Source organism: Manacus candei, unplaced genomic scaffold (genome assembly GCF_025592945.1).
Source record: "Manacus candei isolate 608988 ecotype Guabito, Panama unplaced genomic scaffold, ASM2559294v1 h1tg000159l, whole genome shotgun sequence".
In the NCBI taxonomy this organism is placed as follows: domain Eukaryota; kingdom Metazoa; phylum Chordata; class Aves; order Passeriformes; family Pipridae; genus Manacus; species Manacus candei.
Genome location: NW_026138207.1, coordinates 3,168,322 through 3,190,520, shown reverse-complemented (window position 1 = coordinate 3,190,520; position 22,199 = coordinate 3,168,322). Strand labels below are relative to the sequence as shown.

At 38.8% G+C, this 22,199-nt stretch overlaps 1 protein-coding gene across 2 annotated transcripts in view; it reads right to left on the bottom strand.

Annotated features, from left to right (window-relative positions):
* The window catches only part of CUL4A (cullin 4A), a 37,604-nt gene extending 16,273 nt beyond the window's left edge, over positions 1-21,331 (bottom strand). Inside the window, exons 1-10 of one of the 2 annotated variants that reach the window (XR_007900830.1) lie at positions 21,103-21,331; positions 20,415-20,530; positions 16,102-16,205; positions 13,998-14,067; positions 12,210-12,283; positions 10,727-10,889; positions 8,051-8,140; positions 6,713-6,795; positions 3,897-3,964; positions 503-621 (exon numbers count right to left, since the gene is read on the bottom strand). Coding sequence is in view for 1 of the 2 variants with exons in the window: in XM_051772828.1 (XP_051628788.1) it covers positions 503-621; positions 3,897-3,964; positions 6,713-6,795; positions 8,051-8,140; positions 10,727-10,889; positions 12,210-12,283; positions 13,998-14,067; positions 16,102-16,205; positions 20,415-20,530; positions 21,103-21,268 (1,053 nt within the window). In the remaining variant the exon portion in view is untranslated. The remainder of the gene's footprint in view (positions 1-502; positions 622-3,896; positions 3,965-6,712; positions 6,796-8,050; positions 8,141-10,726; positions 10,890-12,209; positions 12,284-13,997; positions 14,068-16,101; positions 16,206-20,414; positions 20,531-21,102) is intronic. The other variant, XM_051772828.1, reaches the window with a different exon arrangement.
* Positions 21,332-22,199: the final 868 nt, after the last annotated feature.

Below are 22,199 nucleotides of genomic sequence, written 5' to 3'. Positions count from 1 at the left end.
TAAAATGCACTCTCTGGGGCAGTATACCATATCCATATTATTCAATAGGAGCACTCCCTTCAAAATAGCTTAAACATTCATCAGCACTGCTGTAGGTTGGTTATATGTAGCACTGTAGAACAGCAATGTTCTGATGTTTCTGATGTTTTTGCAGATATGTAAACAGTTGAGTGTATTTGCAGTAAAACAACACACAGTACAGACCAGCATACTCCAAACACATGTGCATGTGGTTCTATTTAAAAGCAGAGTAAACCAAAACATCTTGTATAATGTTCAAACCTATAAGGAAAGCAATTTCCAAGTAGAAATTTAAAACCGAAACAGGTGTTGCTGTTTCTCATCATGTGATTGCTACTGGGGGGGGGGGAGCATTAACATCCCTTCCCATATTTGCTTAAAACAGAACTCTGATGCATACACCTACATATTATTCTTGGGTTTGACAGAAGACATCCATAACAGCATAAATTCTGACATCAGTAACAGATCTTAGAAATACCTTGATGTATTCACTCCAGTGTTGCAAAAGGATCTGCTGCCCACCTTTTACCCGGCTGAACAGCTGGTATGTCTGAGTCAAATCTGATATTCTATTTTCATCGAGCAGGTTATCAAGTCCTAAAAAAATTAAATTAGAAGAAATAGCAAATTTGAATACAGTTGCATAAATACATTTAGAAATATATTAGAGAAATCTATATGCAATACAGCAAAAGACAAGATGCTCCCTCCAGTGTGCTTAAAAAGTATGAAGATTTTAAAACTAAATTTCTGAAAGCAAGTGATATGTTCTCTTGTTTAAATAGGATGAAATGATTTATGGTATACTATTTTAAAAAGCATTTCAACTGAAGTACATTCCCAACAAGGTGATGACCGTAAGCCTTTTGCAGAATGGTTATGAAGAGAGCTTAATTTACAGGGTGCAGTTCTATCAAGAATCTCTAAAGAAAACAGTAAGCTAAGTAAACTGCCCTAAATTTAAAGTAAAGATAAATACTTTTTGAGATTTTTTTCTGTGGAGCATGGTGAACCATGTTTTTAGATTAAGAATGTGGTAGGAATTCTCTATGCTCCTACCAATGGAATAACACAAGACTACAAAATCCTTTCAAGCAACTTTTGCTTTACTAATTCACCCTACATGAGACTAAGCTTTGGTTTAACAAATGGAGAAGTGAAGCTCAAGGCACATAACAAGCAAATAACAACTTAGTACACATTTTTACGTTTGAGAATATAATGAATGTAGTTCCAGCGTAATCAGAGATACATTGTCTGGTATCAGTTACAGAGGCTTCAGTAATAGGGGAGCACAGCATCAAAGATTTATGACATTTTTTTAAAACCACAAAGCTTGATTTTACATGGGCTGACAATTCACATCATCAGTGTAGCTGACACTGCACAACTGTCCCACTTCACAAAATGTATTTCATTAGGCCAATTTTTAAATGGTATTAGATTACAAAGGATTTTCAATCACTACAGAATTACACCATATTCTACTGTATTTTTCAGCTTAAAAAGACTTTCACTGTGTATTATAATTTACTTACATGTTCAGAAAGGCAAGCAATGATCAAGAATGATGTCAGGTAAACTTTTGTCTGATATTTTGAGATTTCCTAAACTTTTGAGATACTAGAAGAATGAACATGCTTTAAATGTAAGAAAACAGACTACACAGTCTCAAATACAGGTGGTTTGGCATTGAGCATGGAGTTAGAATCACAGAAATCAAAGAATCATAGAAAGGCTTGGATTAGAAGGGACCTTAAAGATGAGCTAGTTCCAACCCCCTCTGTCATGGCCAAAGAGGCCACCCACCAGACCAGGTTGCTAAAAGCCCCATCAAACCTTCTTGAACACTTCCAGGAATGGGGCACCCACAACTTCTCTGGGTAACCTGTTCCAGTGCCTTACCACCCTCAAAATAAAGCATTTCCTCCTAAAATCTGCTCTTAAATCTCTCCTCTTTTAGTTTAAAACCATTCCCCCTTGTCCTATCACTATTTTTGTAAAAAAGTCACTCTCCCTCTTTTCTAAGCCCTCACTAAGTACTGGAAGGTCACAATGAGGTGTTCCTGGAGCCTTCTCTTCTCCATGCTGAACAACCCCCACTCTCTTAATTCAGAAATGCCCATTTCATCACATCCAAGCATCATCTACTACTCATTTAAAGACACCAATACACTAATTGCTTTACTACAATCTAGATCATAAAGTTTAACCTTCCCTCTTCTTCTAGCTTGAGCTCTGTGACTGAAAATTTTATCACACATTTATGTGATTAGGACATATAGCAAAGTCCACTGATTAAAAGTTTCATACAGTGTTCAGAAACCACTGTCACAGCCTTGGAAAAATTATTGTACTCACAACTGAAAAACCCCAATATCTAGCCAATGGCAGTCGTAGCGATACAAGGAAAAACAAAAGGAGTTTCTTACACAGACTCTCCATTTTTAAGCATTTTTTCTCCCATATCAAACTGACTACCTCACATGCCTTCTCTTAATGAAAAAAACCTACAAAAGGCAGTATTTTCTTCTACTTGCACAGAATACTAGGATGTTATAAGCATATTACAGCATGCTCTGAATCAAATGAATACAGAAGGTTATGCAAGTCAAGTGATGCTGGTTTTTTTCACGTTTTTCTTTTAAGTGCAGACACAGAATGCAAAAGCTGATCCAACAATACTAGAGTCCTGAAGCATAGTAACTAGAATAATGTACAAACCTCTCCATATTTACATGGATGGTTCATGTACCTTGTAAACCAAGAGAAAGTTCAATTTAAAACAAGACCACATACTTTCTGTTTAAGGCACCTGATAAACAAATGTATCACTGGAAAAGTCACTTAAAAATAATACTGAAGAGCAACCAAAATTGACATATATCAACAAAAAATAATGATTCTTACCTTTTCTGTTTATGATAAGTTTAAAAGTAACTAAGATGGAGTGACCATGCTTATTTTTATAAATATGTTGAAAACAGTGACATGACCCATTCCCAGAGCAGCTGAGAGAAAACTGTGAGCATGTGTCATCTTTAAAGGGGGCAAAGAACGACGTGGAAGGGGTATTTATAACAACATGTAAGTATTAACAAACATGTAAGTGATGGAGCTCAAAGATACCAGACTACCAGGTACATCTGTTTTGCAGCAGTAAAGGAAATAAAGATGAAAAGACAATTTGACAGAAGATCTAAAACCTAAGATATGGCTACTGCAAAAGAAGGAAAAGATCATTTAAAGTATTAAAGGATCAGGGAATACTGACCAAATCCAGAAATTCAGTGAAAAATGAGATATTAAAAGTTAAGAGGAATAAAGAAATGGTGATTTGAAGACACTAATGTCTGAATAAGGACTTCCTAGGAAGACTGCAGCTCCTACCTGAAATTGCAAGAGAGAAAGTAAAATACAGACAAAATCCCATGAAAGCTCATTGCCTCAAATGCTGCCAGTTCCAGTAACTCATGATTCTTGAACTACACAATCACAAGAATATGTGAAATTATTGAACTGGAGTTGTGTGATTATGACATAAAAGAAGCTACAACAGTAACTGCAGCTCTCATTTAGAAGTTTATATAATTCTAGGAAATAAGCAATTCCAAAGGTTTAATTCCTAAGTCCACTGCTGCAAGTCAAAGGAGATTTAGGGGCTTAGTAACCTTTACAAATATGGAATTTTATTTTAGACATTTACACAATTTACTTGTCACAATGGGTGTAATAATCACAGGGAGTTGGCTTTCTGTGTCTGTGGAAGTTTTTCCCATGGCTAATATGCCTCCTAAAGTAAAAGCTGTGAACTGTATAGCTATTGCAGAGTATGAGAGATTATCAAAGATTATATGAATTTAAAAAATTACCTTTTTGCAAAATAGCTGATAAGTGTTCTCCTAGTAGCTGCTTCTCCACACAAGCAATCAGTGGTTTCCTAAATTAGGCAAGAAAAGTATATTAGAAACATGAGAGTATAATAGAGTTGCCTTCTGTCACAGTGTAATTGTGTATAACCTACATTATAATACAAAAAAACCCCCAACAATTTTCTACTTAAAACAGAGGCTACAAATTAAGACAAAAATGTCATATGCGATATAAGACAAGAAAGACAACAATAAACCATCTATGTAATTAAAAAATAAATTCAGGTTTGAACACTAAAAATAAAGTCTTTACACAGTAGAATAGAGAAGCTGAGATAGCAAAAATAAATACAAAAACATTACTGGAAAAAAAGTTATACTGACTTTTGGAAACAAACAAGCAAACAAACAAAACAACAAAAGAAACCAAAAACCTCCAAGGGTTTGAACTCTAAACCAACATAACATAGACTGGTGATGTTTAAAACTCAATCTAATTGTGTTATATACCTACACAAGCATAAACTGAGCTAGAACCATAAGACTCAAATTTGCAAAACGTTTTAAATTTGTCCTTGAATATTCCCTATCAAGTATTTGTTTGATACATTCACAGAGTCGGAACTGAAAAATAATGTCAAGTTTTCCTTTACACCTTTCATAGCATAAAAGATGAAAGAAATTGCTTGAAATGCAAAGGGTAATTAATTTTAACATTTAAAATTCTACCACTGCTTACAATGTGACAATGTAAAGACCAACCATTTATTTCTGAGTTAACTTTTATAAAACTGGTTCTCAGATCCTTGGTTTAGATTTCCTAGAAGAGAGATGCTCAACTTGGATTTATGGAATGCTTTTACAGAGCAGCATGCACTTTTGCTGAAACATAAGTGTACCTTTGCTAAAACACTATCTTTCCTGAAAGAGGCCATCAGTGACATGCCTGACTTTCTGTACAATACACCAGTTTAGGCCCTTCATCTCAAAAAGACTAGATGAGAATTTGGAAAGGTTCAGAGAAGGGAGCAGGGATGATCAAAGTATTCAGCACAAGCTACAAGAGAGACAAATGCAATGTCAAGATTCTTTTTTCTGAGAACAAGATGACTTAACAGGTATACAGTGCATTGACAGGCAGAAATGATATGGAAAAGAACTGACTGATCACTTCTCTTTCCAATGCAAGAACTGGGTTCACTAATGATGGTATTGGCAACCAGACTTGCACAAAAGGAGGCAACTTATCACACGGTGGCTGGTGCACTGGTACAACACTTCGCCAAAGACCAGATAGAAAAGCTTATGTAACTCCCTATGAGACAGTACAAGTACTTCAAAGAAGACACAAACAGACAAACCACATCAGGTTCAGAAAATACTCAATATCCTAACAAGCAGACAAAATGAATATTTTATTTATCTTGACTGCTAGCTAAGGAATGAGCCTGAAGATTTATTCTGTATGACCTCAAAGTCATATACTTTGGTCATCTACAGACTGACAAGGAAACATGCTTATTCTGGTCAGCTGTCCAGAAAGGCATGTACTGATAGGCTAAATTAATCCTTCTGTGGGCTTCAATGACACACTTTCCATGCACTGTTTGAAGTATTTGGAATTATGTTTCCCATGACAGTTTTGTCCTGGAAATATCATTTCCATCTCAAGACAAAATCCAGTAACTAAATTTAACATCCTTTCTGCTGTTGTCATGCACGCACACACACACAGATAGTATGACCCCAGGAAAACTCAAGGGCACTAATTTTAAGAACTGCTGCTTCCCAATGTAAGGAAAGGAAATCAGTCTGAAGCCTTCTAAAAGTAGGTTTCTAAGCCTTTAACTAAGGGAAAGATTCAAAGCAAGAACTTGATGTCTATCTAGACTGAAAATACAACATACCAATCCATTTCTTAACCAAAACAGCAAATAAAAATTTATATCTGTGTTAACTTTATACACAGAAATAGTTCCACATATTTCAATGTGAATAATATTGCCAGAAAAAGTTAGTCAATCTGCAAGCAGCATTTACAGCAAGATTCAAATTCAAATATGAACCATGACACGCAATGCATGTGTGTGAGCGCATACATAAAACGTCTGAAGAAAATCCTAAGTTAAAAAGATAATTTTTATTCATTTATCCTTTTGACACCAAATGAGTGCCAATATATCATTTGGAAGACTAGAAGATAAAATAAAATGTTATCTTCTTAATAAAAAAAAAAAAAAAAGAAAGGCAAGTGCTTACTGCAGGACAAATTATGTATAGATTTAAATAGTGTGTCAGTGACTCTCCAGTACTTCCTGAATGCACATTTCAACCCAAGAAAACACAAACTATTACTCAAAACCAGGGGGAAAAAAAGGACAAGCTACTCCACACAGTGCATTGGCAGCAGCTGCACCAAAGATGATCTTCTGCTACATTCACATCCTGAACTGCTCATGAGTGATGTTCATGTCATCCTCTGTCCTTCTGGGGTTTGTTTGTTTGGGTTTTCTTGTGGTTTTTTTTTGTTTGATTGGTTGTTTTTTGTCTTTCTTTCCCGCAAGGGATTTGTGGTTACAGTTGTTATCAGTATATGAATGCCTCATTCTTACCGAAAGCATATTTTCATTTTAAAGAAATAATTTTTGATAAAAATGAAGTCTTTAAAAACCTAAGCTGTATCACAAGCACTGCCAACAAGATAATATCTGTAAGATAATGTAGAAATAGTCTTTGTGTCTCTAAAACCATGAATAATCATACTGATTTATGAAGGAGCCTTGACTTACACTAGAAATGACAAAATTTGTACTCACTGTGTGCTGTGGTCTAAATATGTTATTACTCTGTCTCCTTCTTCTTCTAAACGTTTATTAACATGGTGAAGATATTCTGGGACCTAGTGAGACAAGAGAATGACAAGTTCAGCTACAAAGGTATGAAAGACAGATAATATTGTTCCATGACAATTATTTAAACTACAAATCTGAAGAGAATATGAATTGGAAAGGACTGTTTCACCAGAATATTGTTATTTACTACATAATCTATATTTTTATTATTCTATGTTACTTCATATTAAACATATTGTAATGGCATCTGACAGAAAGGAAGAGAAAAACAGAAATCTGAGAATTTTTCAGAGTAAGTTAGTTTTTTCTCAAAATCCTTCTGAGCTAGGCTAGCCCATAAAGTATCACAGAGCAGGTTTGCAGTCGGTGTGAACCATAGAGTTCTATTATTTCAATGGCCCTTTCTCCAGTAGAGCATATTTTCCTACGGAGAGTTAACTCAGTTAGAACATATCATGACACAGGTATGTGCATGTACATATGCATCTGTGCATATATATGTGCACATGCATAAGTATGTACATGTATATAGTGTGTACATTAGGGCCTCACTCCTTTTGTCTTTTCCCGCAGCTTTCCACTAGATGTACAAAAGCAGTAAGACCCTTGATTTCAAGATCTGTGTCAAAGCATTTCACCTCAGGTCCCACTGGAATGCCAGGGAATGAGGTGAATGGTACAGAATTAGACACAAGGATTCATCTCAATGCAATGAAAACAGGCATTTTCAAAATGTTTGTAGTGACTCTGTGCTAAAATGGATAATAAACATAGTCTTCTGTATTTCAGACCACCAAGAAATACAGACATTTTCAGATACCCACATTTGCAGGCTGCTCACCACAGGACATAATTTTATCTCAAGAGGACAGAAAACAAAAATATATTAAGTCTATTTAACTAATTAAGGAAAAGAAACTGCAAAACAAATACAACAAAACAGCAAAAAAGTAAGTTGTTCACTTTGGTATTAACCACACAGTAAAATGATACCAGTGGACATTTTACAGCTCTTTGGCAAAAATAATATTGATGGCACACCTTTAAGCCTTCTGGTAGTGTGGCTTCAGCTACAGAAAATGTCACTGGGTTACTCCACACTTTATATATATCAAGTACCATGGCAATTTGGAGTCTGCTCTTCCCTTTGACACAATTGTGGTCCACACCAAAACACATGAATACCTGTCTGCCAGTAAATTTCATCAAATATTAATACACAATGGCACTACTACAAGTTCTCATGTAATCCCACAGCTGATAAAACTAACATAAAAGCAATCATCTATGGCATGCACCTACCTCTCTTTCTTGCATTAATCTTTGGCCTTCTGCAGCATATAAACAATTTGTCTCTTCCAGAAACCTCTGTTCGAATGATTCCTTGTAAACCTGCTCAAGAAATTAATTTAGTTACTTACATTAAGCTCCCAGTAACAGTAGCATATTTTGTTTGTCAGGTATAAAGGGCAAGTAAAATCTCAAAAGTGCACACCACTGTGAGAAGTGTCAGAGTAAAATTACATTAACACAGAAGTTCTGTTTGCCCACTGGTTTTAGAAAGACTGAGATCAGAGCTGACTTCCCAGCACAGCAATGGCGTGTTTCAGTCATCAGTACTCAAACAGTCTAAACTGACAGGCTTCTGTTTAAGGCACCCAGCCCAACACCAGGACCCAACATCACAGCACAGCAATGACATCGAATCCACCTGAGCTCAAAATTCCCACTGATATTTCTGTGGAAGAAAAAAGTACTTCCAACTAGTGAAACATCGGCACAAAACAGGTAATTCTCATCAGTAAAATAGTAATACACTCAGTAAAGCATCATCACATCTGCCAAGTTTCTCTCAGTGGCCCAAGAAAAAAGAATTATACCAAATAAAGTGAACTCTCTTTCTCCAGGTAACGAATAAGGTGCGCAAAAAAGGGCATCAACAACAGTCACAGACATTGAAATATCTTTGCATAAGGATAAACAGTTTATTATAGAAAGGAACTAAATTAGAAAGGACAACTATAAAAAAAAAAGTTAAAACAGTCTGAAAAAGGAAGCTAGGGGAATAATATGTAAACAGGGAGACAGTGAAAAGGGAAAGATTCCTTGAGTGTGGTAGAACAATAGAAGAAAATATTTCTTCCAAAACATATTGCTCAGCTGTAAAACTCATTACATTGTAACCACTTTTTTTCTCTTAAGGACTTCTAGCGGAAGGTTTCCAGCCCATGGAAGAGGAGTTGGAGCTAGATGATCCTTAAGGTCCCTTACAACCCAAACCAATCTATCATTTTATGACTTTTAAAGGCTTAATTTTTTTATTCAATGCAAACTTAAATATGAAACTTCTAGCTTGACAAGCATTCAGAACATGATAATTCACTAACTCAGCAGCACCAGTAGACATCAACTCATTGTTTCAGACTCCTCTTTGTCCTACTTCCACATTCAACAGAATCAAATACTAGTTTTCGTTTCTTACCTTCCTTTCTATCAGGATAACTGAAAAAAACATTAACAGTATATGCATATATGCATAAACCACATCTAAACCTCTATAATAGGAAACAGGTATAGAGTAGGATTTATGCAAAGAGGAGCCAATTTTCAGCAGCTGGGCCTCAACTGCATAATTGCCTAAAACTCAGAAACGAGTTGGAAATTAATTGTTTTAAATCAAAATACAAGATTTGCTTAATTAATCTTTCTTCAGGAGCTATCTTCTGTTCAAAGAGAGAGAAGTAAAGATCCTGGCATATAATTACAGGTGTACAATCATATCTCTATCTCAGTGAAGCAACAGCTACTATAAAAGAACAGATTAGACTGCCTTATTTGTCCTAAGGAAAAAAAAGGAAAACTACATTTTTAAGCCAGTGAAGGAGAACGCAGACTTAAATTCTGTAAGAAGGATCCAATAAAGTGGAACGTGTCCTTTCAATTAGTAGAGTACTTTGCTAAAAATTAATAAATATTAAAAAATCAACACCTAGAAAGAGATGATGCAGTTAAGAGAAACTTGGCAAATAACAATAGAGAAAAAATCTGGGGAAAAGCACACAAATCAGATCCGGACCTCCAGGTTACAATCTGAAAATCACTGACAGAAGTTTGCCTTTTCTCTTGAACAGGATAATTAGTTATTAATTCTTCTGGTATGCTAGAGAAAGCTACAGAACAAACTCAAGAGGATTACCATGAAAGGCAGAAAAACTGGTAAGCTGCCTAACCAAAAAGGACTATTTTATGCAGTCTTCCCCTTTAGGAGGAGGTTTTTTTTACCTTCAGCTAGTTTTGTAATGCTGTATGTCACTTGGAAATGGAGCACCCTCACAGTTTTTAAGAGTGAAAGACTGCTTCTAAGTTTCGTTGCACATCACACAACGCTGCAACATCAACTCAAGGACAACCTATGCTGAGGACAGAAGCACAGCATTCTTCAGTCCCCCTGGTTACTCAGTTCTGCTGATGGACAGTTCCAGCAAGTTACAGCTTGACATGATCTATTTGAAAACCTTGGCCTTAACTTGGCATCCCATTCTATCCTTGGCATTTCTGCTAAGAAGGTGCCAATACAGTCATGTTTTTGTGATACAGATTCAAGATCTGGACTCCACAAAGTGATGCCTCTTTACAGTGACAGAGTGGGTCTTTTTCTTTTCCTACATTTAATTTCACTGGGATTAGACAATGAGTGATTAAGACAGACAAAATATTGCACATACTAAAAGACTTGCAAATCTATTAGGATCTGCAGGCCATTACCTCAGCTAAGGAAAACAGGCAAAGAGGTCTCATTTAAAAGCAAAGAATAAAAGACTGTATGTCAGCTAAAGAAGAGGCAGTCTTATCAATCTAACAGCTAGACTGCGAAGCACATTTACTAGAAGAACAGAATCATTTTTGTACAAAACATGGATTAGAAGAGTCAATTTGTGTTTCTAAATGTAGGAGTTAAGTGAATGTTGCTGTACTCACCTGCAGATCAGACAGCATGCTCAACAAACTCCGCAACAAACTTCTGTCCACAGCTTCACCATTTCTTTCTCGTTCAATCAGCAGGAGAATTCCATCAATAGTCTTGGTCTGAACTTGCTTGTCACTAATGATGTGGTTTCTAAATAACTCTAGCCCCATATCCCTGTATGAATATTGAAAATCAGGAAGTCACACTGTTGATTCTTTTGAAAAATCTGTATCTCAGTTTGAAGAAAAATAAATACATGTAAAATATAGTGTATATATAATATGCAGAAAGAGACTATAATAATGGTGTGTATATTCTTTTTGACACTGTCCACTAACAAAACTATAACAACAATTATCATAAAAATACCAGGTCACGTGCTACCAGATGCATATATTTCAGCTGAGAACTGTGAGCAGCCTGTCCATCTTTCACATAATAGAGCATAACTTTCTCTGTTAAAAAACCAGAAAAATCTGAACATATACCTTAACATAAGATTCCCTGGATCAGTAAATCTCTGTGCAATTTGTAAGTTTTTTTCAAAAGCATGAATTCTTTTTATCTTTACGATCTTATCAGCTGTATCAGATTCTTTTTTCATGCCAAGATGAAGAATGGTGCCTCTATGCCATGAAGCAGCCAATTTTTAAACAGTCTTTCCCAGTACGAGAACAGACCTCTTGAACGATGTATAGTAAAAGGAAGCCAAGCACAAGGACTTGGAGAAAAGTAATGCAAAGATTGGGAAGAAAGATGTCCACTGGACAAGCAAGAGGTGGGAGAAAGATGCCAAGCTCCTCAGACAGCCTACGGAACTCATAAGAGCACAGACCAGCCAGGCAGGGAAAAGACATGCTCTTACTTCAGTACTTTATCTACAATTATTTTTTTCTTTAGAGGAAGTAACAATACCAGAAATTTTTGGCAAAGCCTGGGTTTGTTTGCTTGGGCAATGATACAAAATGCCCCTCAGGAGAGATGCTTAAAAACAGAATGCTCTAAGATTCAACTGTAGTGTGCTGAAAGTACAAAAGCATCATCTCAATGCTCTGAGACACAGGTCTCAACTCTTAAAAGGCCAGTGCTGGAAAGATAATCTGCACCTTGTCACTGTATCTGACTACTTAAAAAAACAGAGCAGGAAGTGGAATGTTGAGTTTTGTCAAAACCATAGGAGCAGCTAAAGTAATGCTGGGCCAGTACTAAGGTGCAGAGGTAGCAGTCAAGAGGAGGTTCCTCACCCGTGCTGTGACAACTACAGCTAAACATATACCTTGACTTTTATGTTCACAGACCTTCTTTTACCCTCACTTTACAATGAAATGATGTATATGCAAATGCTGACACATTTATTTCCATAAATTGACATAAAATTTTAAAGATCTATTAAATAGATCAAATATAATGTGAAAAATTTATTTTCCATCTTTGCAAATATCATAGCATGTCCGCACTCTAAAGGTGTTCAGGAATACTTACGTGGATACCTACCATATAGAAGGAAGCATTGAATTCTGAAGCACATAGGTACGATCCAAAAATAGAAAAATGCTTCTGATCATGATCTGAAAATATATAAAGAAAATGGTTTTTTCTTCACCACCATGTGGTATTTTAAATTACAGTACAAATTCTAAAAAATTACATCATATAGACATGCACTTTAATTACTGATGTGGGTATTTTCAACTCTTACGGTGACTTCTACAGTCACCGGTATGCAATTTATTAAGTTAATACTATTAAAGTACATTCCAGACAGTTTTCAAATTCATAACCATTAACTAGATAGTTTTATTAACCTGCTAGGACATACATAAGCTATTTGAACAGTACCACCAAGACAGTCAGTAAAAACCCTGAACTAGCATGCTGCCATAGTTTTTGCTTTAAAATTTAAAAAAGGCAGCTTTGTGCAGGGGCAGTAATTAGCTGTGCAACAGATCTTTTCATAATAAAAGTTAGCTTCCAAAATTCATGAAAAAAACAGAGACACATTAAATCTAAAAGGAGAAAGAAGATATAAAAATATATTATCGCATTTTTAAATTAAAAAGTGGGGGAAGGAGGTGGTTTTTTTAGCCTATTACTCTTGCACATTCAAAATCCATTTTTAACTCTGCTCATAAAACGGCTGCCCAACTCTCAAGTTTAGCATTAGCATAAATCAGGATGTCAGTAAATAATTCACCCCCAGGCCAGATACACATTTGCCCCCCTCCTTCTTCCCTAAAAGATTTCATTGCTTCTGAAGCAGTTCTCAAAATGACACAGCTTTTGGCCAAGCATATTAAAGGAAAACAGTAATAAGCCTGATTTTTTTCTTAAATACCACAAGTGCTAATCCAGTACATGGACAAGAAAGCCACTTGCTACAGGTTGTTGCTTTAAGGAAAGCAGGAAAAAAAAAAAGAATGCTCACAAGTAATTAAAGTCATTGCTCATAGTAAAAGCCTTTTTATAAAAACACAGGTTCAATTTAATTACATTTTCAAGACAATACACTTCAACTCTGTTTTCATCAGACTGTTGAGTTTGTTTCAAATAGTTTCCCTAACACTTTCCAATTTTAATTCAGATAAAAATCACACACCTCTGCCTATCCCTCACAGGGAAGGAGAGAAATGGATTTGAGGAATGAAAATAGAAATTCAACCATTTGGGGCATTTGCAGGTAAAGCTAAGTGACAATGCAATAAAAACTCATTATAAAATGCTGGTTTGGAATTATAATGATGCCTTCTTAAAAGCACAATTCTCACAGAGAGTGTTTGAGAGAAGATCTTCTGTAACATAAATCATTGTGGAGGTAGAAAACAAGAAAGGCAGAAAGAAAACAGGTTTCAATTCTTTAATCGACCCCTTTCTTTGCTCTATAGTCAGGATTATCAGCTCTGCTTTGAAAAAAAAGTCACAAATTAACCTAGTTTTTGAAGCTATCTAAAAGCTAAGATTGTGGATTCTCCGATTACTTTAAATTATAAACTGCAAACAGTTTCAGCATTGCCTGCTTAGTTTTTCTTTTCATCTACAAAAAACAAGGTGTCAATATATTTCTGAATATTTCAACTTCACATGAAACTAATGAAAGTCAGAGGTAACACAACAGAGCCTAAATTTCAACAAAAAACTGTCCTCAGCTAGCAAAGGGGAAAGCAAAAAGCAATGCTGAAAAGTTGGAGGAGGTGCAGCACAGTCCCAAGTTAAAACTATGACAAACTCGGTTTTGCCAGATTTTGTGCCTCAAGGATATGTACTGTGAACAAACATTCAACTTACCATTTGTCTGCAATGATCTTGCCAGCATTTATTTATCTTCTTTAAAAATAAAAGACTATCCAGAGAATCTGTACAGCACCCATTAAGGAAAACTAGTTTGCCAGTATCTTTTGAGGCCAGATTCTGAAGATGATCTTTGCCAGCCATTAGGCAAAGCTGCTCCACGGATATTTCAATGTTACTGTGCCTGTCAGAGATAAACCGTTAATTGCAGAGCTTCTGCCCAGCACAGGGGCTGGCAGTTCTCCAAAAGGCCTCCCTATGTTTTCAAGGAATAACACTCACTGCTCTTCAGTAATACCATCTAGTGGCTGTACTGTATAACCTTAATATAGATTTAAACAAGAAATCCCACCAGTGTCAAAAAAACCCTTGTCACCAACCGAGGTGAGAGGGATGGAAAGGTTATTTTGTTTGTTTAATGAGTTCACACTGTGCACAACAGGAGTGACCCTAATCTCTCAAAAGCAGTTACAGTTCTAAATAATCCTCAACAAATCCAAATACCACTCTTTTCATATACATCTCCAGGTCACCCTAAGTCATCTACAGACTTTCTTCATTACACAACAGATCCAACTGTTATTCAAAAATAACAGAATTTTCATGTGTCATATGAGTAAATCCAAATGAGGCTTTACCTTCCGCTCCCACACATTATCATCTCCAACTCACTCTGGCCAAATCTGATTAATCTGATCTCGTGTCCTTGGGATATAAAGTGGTATACCTGTAAAATACAAAATCCTCAACTCTCCAATCCACTAGTTCTGTCAAGAGGGCAGGGTGAAAGCAAAATTTTAAAACATCTCTTCATAAGATAATCTAAAGTCTGAAAAAGCAGGGAGGCAAAAAATGGTTGACTGTACTCTGCTTCAAAGCAGACTATAAGATTTGGTTCTCAGACATCAGGTATGTTTAAGAGACTACTGTACTGGCTAATGTGCTGTGTAGAAACCAGACTCCTTAAACTGGACTCAAAAAAGAAAACAAAACAAAAACCAACCCCAAAACATATAACCCAAAACCACGTTAGTATTTAGCTATGGAAGAAAAAAATTATCTTATTATGACTGTAGGCACCTACTTGGGAAATGCAGTGAAGTGAGAAACTGAGTCACAATCCAAAGCACATTTAATGCATTCACCTGGAAAGAAGGCTCTTTCTGGGCCCCAGTCCCTTGTTTCTTTCCTTTTATCCTATCAATTGTTGCTACTAAAATACATACAGAGACCTGGGAAACACTGCCAGCACCCACAGAACTGTAGTATCTGTTCAGTATGGCACCCTCCATTCAGCATCTGTTTGCTAATGCACTTTCCAAGAATGCAGGGACTCTACTGCCCAACAAAGTGCAGATCCAAGACTATTACACAAAATACAACTATCATATAAAGCACCTTTTCAGCATGCAAAGCTTGACTGGATTCAGACCACAGGTCTGGCTGCATCCAGGTGTCCACAGAAGATCTATAGGCACTTCTGTGACCCACTGAGACAGAAGAAAAACCCAGCAATGTAACTTCAGCAAACCAAGGCGAAATTTACCGAAGAACTTCACATGTCTGTGCATTCCAAATGATCTCCTGAACTTAGAGCTCTCTTGCAAGAACCTCTCAAGGTACACATAAGATATCTGAAGGCTTGTTGAATGCCTTTGTGACACACTGCTGCTGACCACTAGTTATTATTGGTCAAACAGGTGCACTTTATGTTTGAGAATTCTCTTACTGTTGTTGAAAAATCACTGTATTTTTTTTAACACTATTGCTGCCATAAGCATCTCTACTACTCACACGCCATAGCAATTTATACCTGCTGTGTAATCTCATAGTGCTATTAAAATTTTATAGATTAGGTGTAAAATTTGCATTGCTATTAAAATGATAAGTAAATTCTTATTTGCATGCTACTTATAGGTACACAAAAATTATTCACCCAGATGACTAAAGTTGCTAATGCCCAATTTGAAAATATGTAAGTGGTCAAAGAACCTCTTTAACAAATAAAAAATTACTGGAGTAATTTTTACAAAGTGTTGTCTTAAAAATAATTATTTAAACTAATAATTCTAACCATTTCTGTGCACGAAAAAAAGGATATTCTCTAAATTGAAGGATTTGTGCTTTCACATGTTCTTCACAGACTTGTCGTAGCTGTTTGTACAGTGTAGCAGAGACTTTGTAAGAGCAGAGATTTTCAACAGCCTAAAGAAACAAAACAAGATTACGAATGAGACAAAAAAAACCCAAATTTTTGCATCTGTATAATTGACACTGACAATAAAGGAAAAAATTCAGTATTATAGCTTCAGTGTGCGTAAAACCAAAACACCAAAACGAAATTCTGTAGAAAAATTCAGACTTCATGACTCCTTTCTTATTTTGGTCCCTTCTTATTCTGCTACATTTTGTGTGCAAACAAGGTCCACCATCACAATCTGAGTCATATTTCAGATGTGTTGTTAAACATGACCAGAACTCTACCTCCTCCAATACTGCCCAGCATCAGATTTCCTCCTGCAGGTCCATTTTGTGCATCCTTCAGTGCATGCACACATGTGCTTTTTTGGAGGGGGAACACAATCATATCAAATATTTTAATTTCTTAATAACTGTAGGGTAGATTTTTCAACTAGTCTCTCTAAATGGTAAATGAGTAATAGCTACTTTCCTGTCTTTTTATCAACTTATTTCTTTCCAAATACTAGCACTGATTTACATACTCACACTAAGGTACATAAACTGAAGGGAAAAAATAATTTAACACCATGCCCCCCCCAAAAAAACCCCAAGCCCACATTAACCCTTATCTAAAGACTTTAATTGATTTTTTGGGAGCTCATGGAATTTAGTTTAGTATTTATTCTTAGTTAACTAAGGAGATCAATTCTGCCCGAAACCAAATGTTCTTGTAGTCGCTATATTAATGGCAGCAGCCTTTATGCTATGAGGCAACACTGCAGAGAACACTGCCAAAGATTTAAAGCACTATGTCACCTGGGCAACTAGAACTGACCCAAGAATGTTTTCCTTCACTCCAGACGATTTATAATGTCACATTTTGTTGATAAATTTTTCAGTAACATCAAGGAACTTAGACAAAGTTTCAGTATTTTTGCAGTGCTAGGCCTTTATGGATTTTTTCCCAAATTCTAGCTTTCCTTAGTGTCTTATTTCTTTGTATTATAAAACATTATGGTGCCTAATGCCAGCATGTAATTCTTTACATTAGCAAAGCATTACTAGATGCAAAGCATTACTAGATGTTCTTCACTCTGTTGCAATTTAAGATCACCCAAACACACTGGCTAGCAAGTGCACAGGCCAAGAGAGAGGTGAGGGGAAAAAGAGGGCTGCTCTGAACAACCTGGTCTAATAGAAGGTGTCCCTGCCCATGAGAGGGGAGTTGTAACTTGATGATCTTTTAAGGTCCCTTCCAACCCAAACCATTTTATGATTCCTTGGGCAACAGCACTGGCTTAAAGTGTATTACAACCTGCAGCCATACCACCTCTGTGCCACCTGTTCCTGCTTCGTTTTTTGGTTTGTTTGGGTTTTTTTGGCATGAAATCAAGTAATTCCCTCCTCATTCACCATTTGTTTATTCAGATTTTCCTGCCTCTCTTTCTGAAGAAACTTGATTTGACTCTTATTCATCTTGCATATATTTCGTTTGAAAAAAAGATACAGTAATAATCACGTCTACAAAGATATCAGAGAGATAACACTTTTAGCTTCTTCACCCACACAGATCTAGTAAAAGTTTTGTTTCCAATCAACCTTTTAATAACTTGTTTGAAGCAGAGGCTTCTGTTTTAACATTTACCATGCGAGTTATTGCTAATTCTTGTATTATTTCCTCTATAGGTTCAAACACACTGAAGAGTTTGTCTTCCAAAATGTAAACTGAATCTGCTTCACAGAGTTCTCTCCATGGGGTAATTCTAACCTATCTAATGTCATTTTATTTAAATGTACATAAAAATGGCTTTCTCAATTTTGACACAACATTAAAGTATAAAAACAAACAAACAAAATTATCACACAGTGATATTATGGTTTTTTTCATCTGGTCTTAGAACAGCTAAGTAAAATGACACTTGGAACAAACAGTATTCACACTATCTGTTTTGCAGATAGTTTGTTATGTTTCCTCAGACACAGCTTTTCCTATCCACTCATCCAAACAAAAGTCTAGTCAGGACTCTAATTTTTTTCCTTTACTACTACACTGCCCTATTCTATGTCCTCCAGAAGGGCAGTGGTGCCCCACTTCAGGTTATTTAGGGCTTCATTGCAAAGGTAATTTTTTTCCCCATTATTTTTATCACTCATTCCTCAATTCTTCGAACTGCCCCAATTTCTCTATCCCACCAAGTAAAAGCTACTTCTATCAAAACTTGTGCAATCTACCACCAATCCCAGATATCATTTCTATTTTGGTCAGAAAAAATTGGCTGCCACCCTCCCATTGCTCAGTGACTATGTCTCTGCCAAACACCTTCGTGCCTGATCCCATGTTGCCTCTAATGCCTGGAAAGGAGTAGCCTTCAGGCTTCCTACAAAGCCTCATCATTGTTCTTTGGTTTCTCCTCAGCCACTGAGCCAAATTAAATAAATAAATCAGAAAGTTCAAAGGCAGGCTGGTACCCCAGCCCACTCACTGCACTAAACTCTAGCAGGCCTCTCACTTCCTTCCATAATGCTGGAAAAAGACTCAAAAAAAAAAAAAAAAAAGGCAAAAAGAAAGCCCCAATAGTAAGAACTGATGCACACTATGCTCATGAACAGTTAAAACGATCTGTAAGTACAGATCAGGTTTCCAAAGGATGCTGAACCTCATCTTTTATTCCTCTGGCACGTAAGTACCTGTCTGTGCGCAGGAACACTGACTGCTACCACCCTCTGCACAGAAATCTTGCTGATCTGCTGCTTCGCAGATTATTCGACCGGCCTCGTGCAGTTTTTACGAACAAGCAGGCAAAGAGAAAAAGCAAGAAGTACAGTTCTCCCTTCACAGTTTATCTGAAATCTCTCTTCTCCTCTTCTGCCAAAACTCAAGCCTGTACCCCAGCGATTTCATACCCATATTACTATAATCTCATTTCTGAGACTCTGAAAACAAGTTAGGTAACGCTCAAAGCATCTGTGGGATTTTCTTTTTTAGCTAGGCGTGAAAAAGCAGGATTTTTGAAATGCTGAGTTTAAAATGATAAAATGTATTATGCAATTCAAACTCTGCAAACCTGCAAGTATTAACAGATGAATACATCACAGTCAATTTTTCTATTTAAAGGGAATAAATTATATCAAGTCAATATACATGTACATAATCACCCATTTTAGATCCATATTTTATATACCCTAACTAATCACAGAGACAAGTATAGTTACAGTCAGTTCTCAAAAACAGCCTGATTTTCTTGAGCATGGACCCAATATGAACTGCTGGTCTTCTCCTCTCTCTCAAAGTCTGCACTTTGCAGACAGCATCAAACCTACCTCAACTGAACACTGAGAAAGTGTCAGGTGAGCATAATAGTATCTTAAGTCCTGATCTGCCAAGGCCATCAACAGATGGGGCATCTGCACATCAAACACCTGCACCCACAAAAAACTCGTAACTAACTTATGCTGTGTAGCACAACTTAGTGCATTGGTAATTTTTTATAACATGATCACTGTAAAAAATTACTACTTCACTTAAATACCTCAAAGTACATACATTTAAAATAACATAGAACTAAATCACATATAAATTGAGAAAGTAGAAAGAAATGGTTCATGAGTATGTCTCTCTTTTACCCTTCCTAGTCCCTGCTCTATTAGCACAGATGTTCTAGAAATACTTTTTCACCACTTCAATAAAAAAAAAATAAGATCCTGATTGTTATGTAACAGTAATCTGAAACATGGGTAAACTGACAGCTTGTTGCCTGCTCAGTTGAGATTCCTTCTCAATTCCCCAAAAAGTATTGAAGTGTTGTGTTATTATCTAATGCTAGCAAACATTTCAACTTCACTATTTACAAGAGACCATACCATGTACAAAAATCATAAAATATATAACTTCATAAGCCAGTTAGAGGAACATCCTGTTTTCAGCATGTTGAGTGGGCAGAGTATTGAAGATACCAAGAGAAATTTCAGCCCTGCCCAGGAATAGTTTTCTGTGTCTCTCACCATAAACTGTTTTTTCATGGGCCGAGATCCTGGTAACTCTCCAAGGAACTGATATATAAAACTGCAAACTGACTGGAAATGGAGCATGGAGCAAAGCGTTCAAAAAATACACTCAGCTTTTAACAAATCAAAATACGTTATGTTGAATGCGTGCTCTGTGAAAGTCTCAAAGTAGTTTATTAACTTTCTGTTAAACTCAGAGAAATGAAACCAAAACCCTATGTGCCTTACCTGGTAGAGCTCTTCAAGGTTGTATTTAATAGAAATACTACTCTGTATTGCTCCCACTGCTTCATGTAGTTTTTGCCAGGTGTCGTGAGTGTAATTCTCGGGTAATTTGGGTCTTTCTGTGAAGTAAGACACAACTAGTTGAAAAACAGCTACCCAAGAGGAGCCTGCAGCAATCTCGCTCACCCTGCTCCATCGAGTCCTGCCAAGCCATGCTGCGCTTGACCGTGTAACTCTGGCACTGCCAGAGGGAACACCAATTCCACCCGAGACGACCAAACCCTTGCACGACGGACATGATCCCCCGGCTGCTGTGCTTGACGCCCGTGTTACTTTTAGCGAGGTAACGACGCTCGCCTGGCTCTGATCAGCGCTGACACTAAGGTGGCTTTCTGCCCGCTCCCCACAGGGCGCAGCCGCCGCTGCCCCCGCGCACGGAGCCTCCACGGGCGTCCCCGGGAGCCCTGGCACGGGCACAGTGCCGGCGGCGGGCGCGGTATCAGCCCGGGGCAGCCGCCCCTCGCCCCGATAAGGCGGCAGGGCGGGTGACGGCGGCGGGGCCCCGCCGGCCCGGCCGCGGGGAAGGGGCGGGGAGCGGCCGGGGCCGCGGTAAACAAAGGTCGGGCCGGGGCCGGACGGCGGGGCCGGGCGCACCTGCTGGGGCAGAGGGCCCGGCCTGCCCCGTACCCACCTCTGAAGTTCTTGATCACGAGTTTCTTGGAGGAGGCGGTCGCGCCTCCGCCTCCTCCTCCCGCGGCGCGGGTGGCGGTGGCGGCCAGCGAGGCGGGCTTGGTGAGCCCGTTGGTGTGCCCCACCAAGGCCGACAAGTGCGGCTTCTTCTGCGGCTCGTCCGCCATCTCCGCCCCGGGCGCCGTGTCCGGCCGGGGCAACGCGCTGGGCTGGGCCGGGCCGGGGCCGCTTGGTCCCCGCCTCCGCTCCCCTCCTCCTCCTCCGCCGCCACCCAGCCGCCCTCCCCCACTGCCCGCGGGCGGCTGCCAAGCGCCGCTGGGCCGGCCGGCACCGACAGCCGCCTGCCCGCCCCGGGGCGCCTCGGCGGCCGGCTCGCCGTACGGGTCCGCGTCCGTGCCCCGGTCTCGGCCACCCGTGGCGCTCGGGCAGGGGCAGCTCCGCTCACAAGATGGCTCCCGGGCCGGGGCAGCCTCCCGCGGGCCGGGCGGGCGGCGACAGCTCCTCTCGCCATCGCCTCGCAGCCCCTCGGAGCCCCCCGCTTCTTCTCCCGGCTATGCCTGCTGGTAGCCGCCGAGGAGCAGCCGGAGCAGGACCCAAAGAGCAGCCGCGCATCCCGTCCAGAATAGCCACCAGCCCTGCTCACCGGCTCCCTCCAGTCAAGCTCAGACAACCGAGTCCAGCCTGCCGGAGCGTGTCCTTGTCTTACACGCCTCCATGGCGTTAGTGCCTTTAGGAGCAGCCTTTTCAAGAGTTAAAAGCTCCATTCAACTTTTTTGACCCAAGTTCAGCGAAACCCCCACGTAGCGCTCCCCGCGGGCAGCTCGGCTCCCGGGAGCGAGGAGAGATGGGAGGAGGGCGCTCCAGCCCTCGCGTTCTACCGGGCAAATGACTGGGGTCTCCTGCCAATGGGGTCCTGTCACACGGGGCTCACGGACGGCATCGCCCGCCACCTTTACGAGCCAACAGAACATGGGCGACCGGGGAGGGGTGGGGGGGGCCTGCCACTGCCCACAGAAATAAACACCACCCACACACCGATGAACGCACTGCGCGTCCCAGCGCACGAGGCTTATCACTGACGTGCCCTCTCTGCCCCGC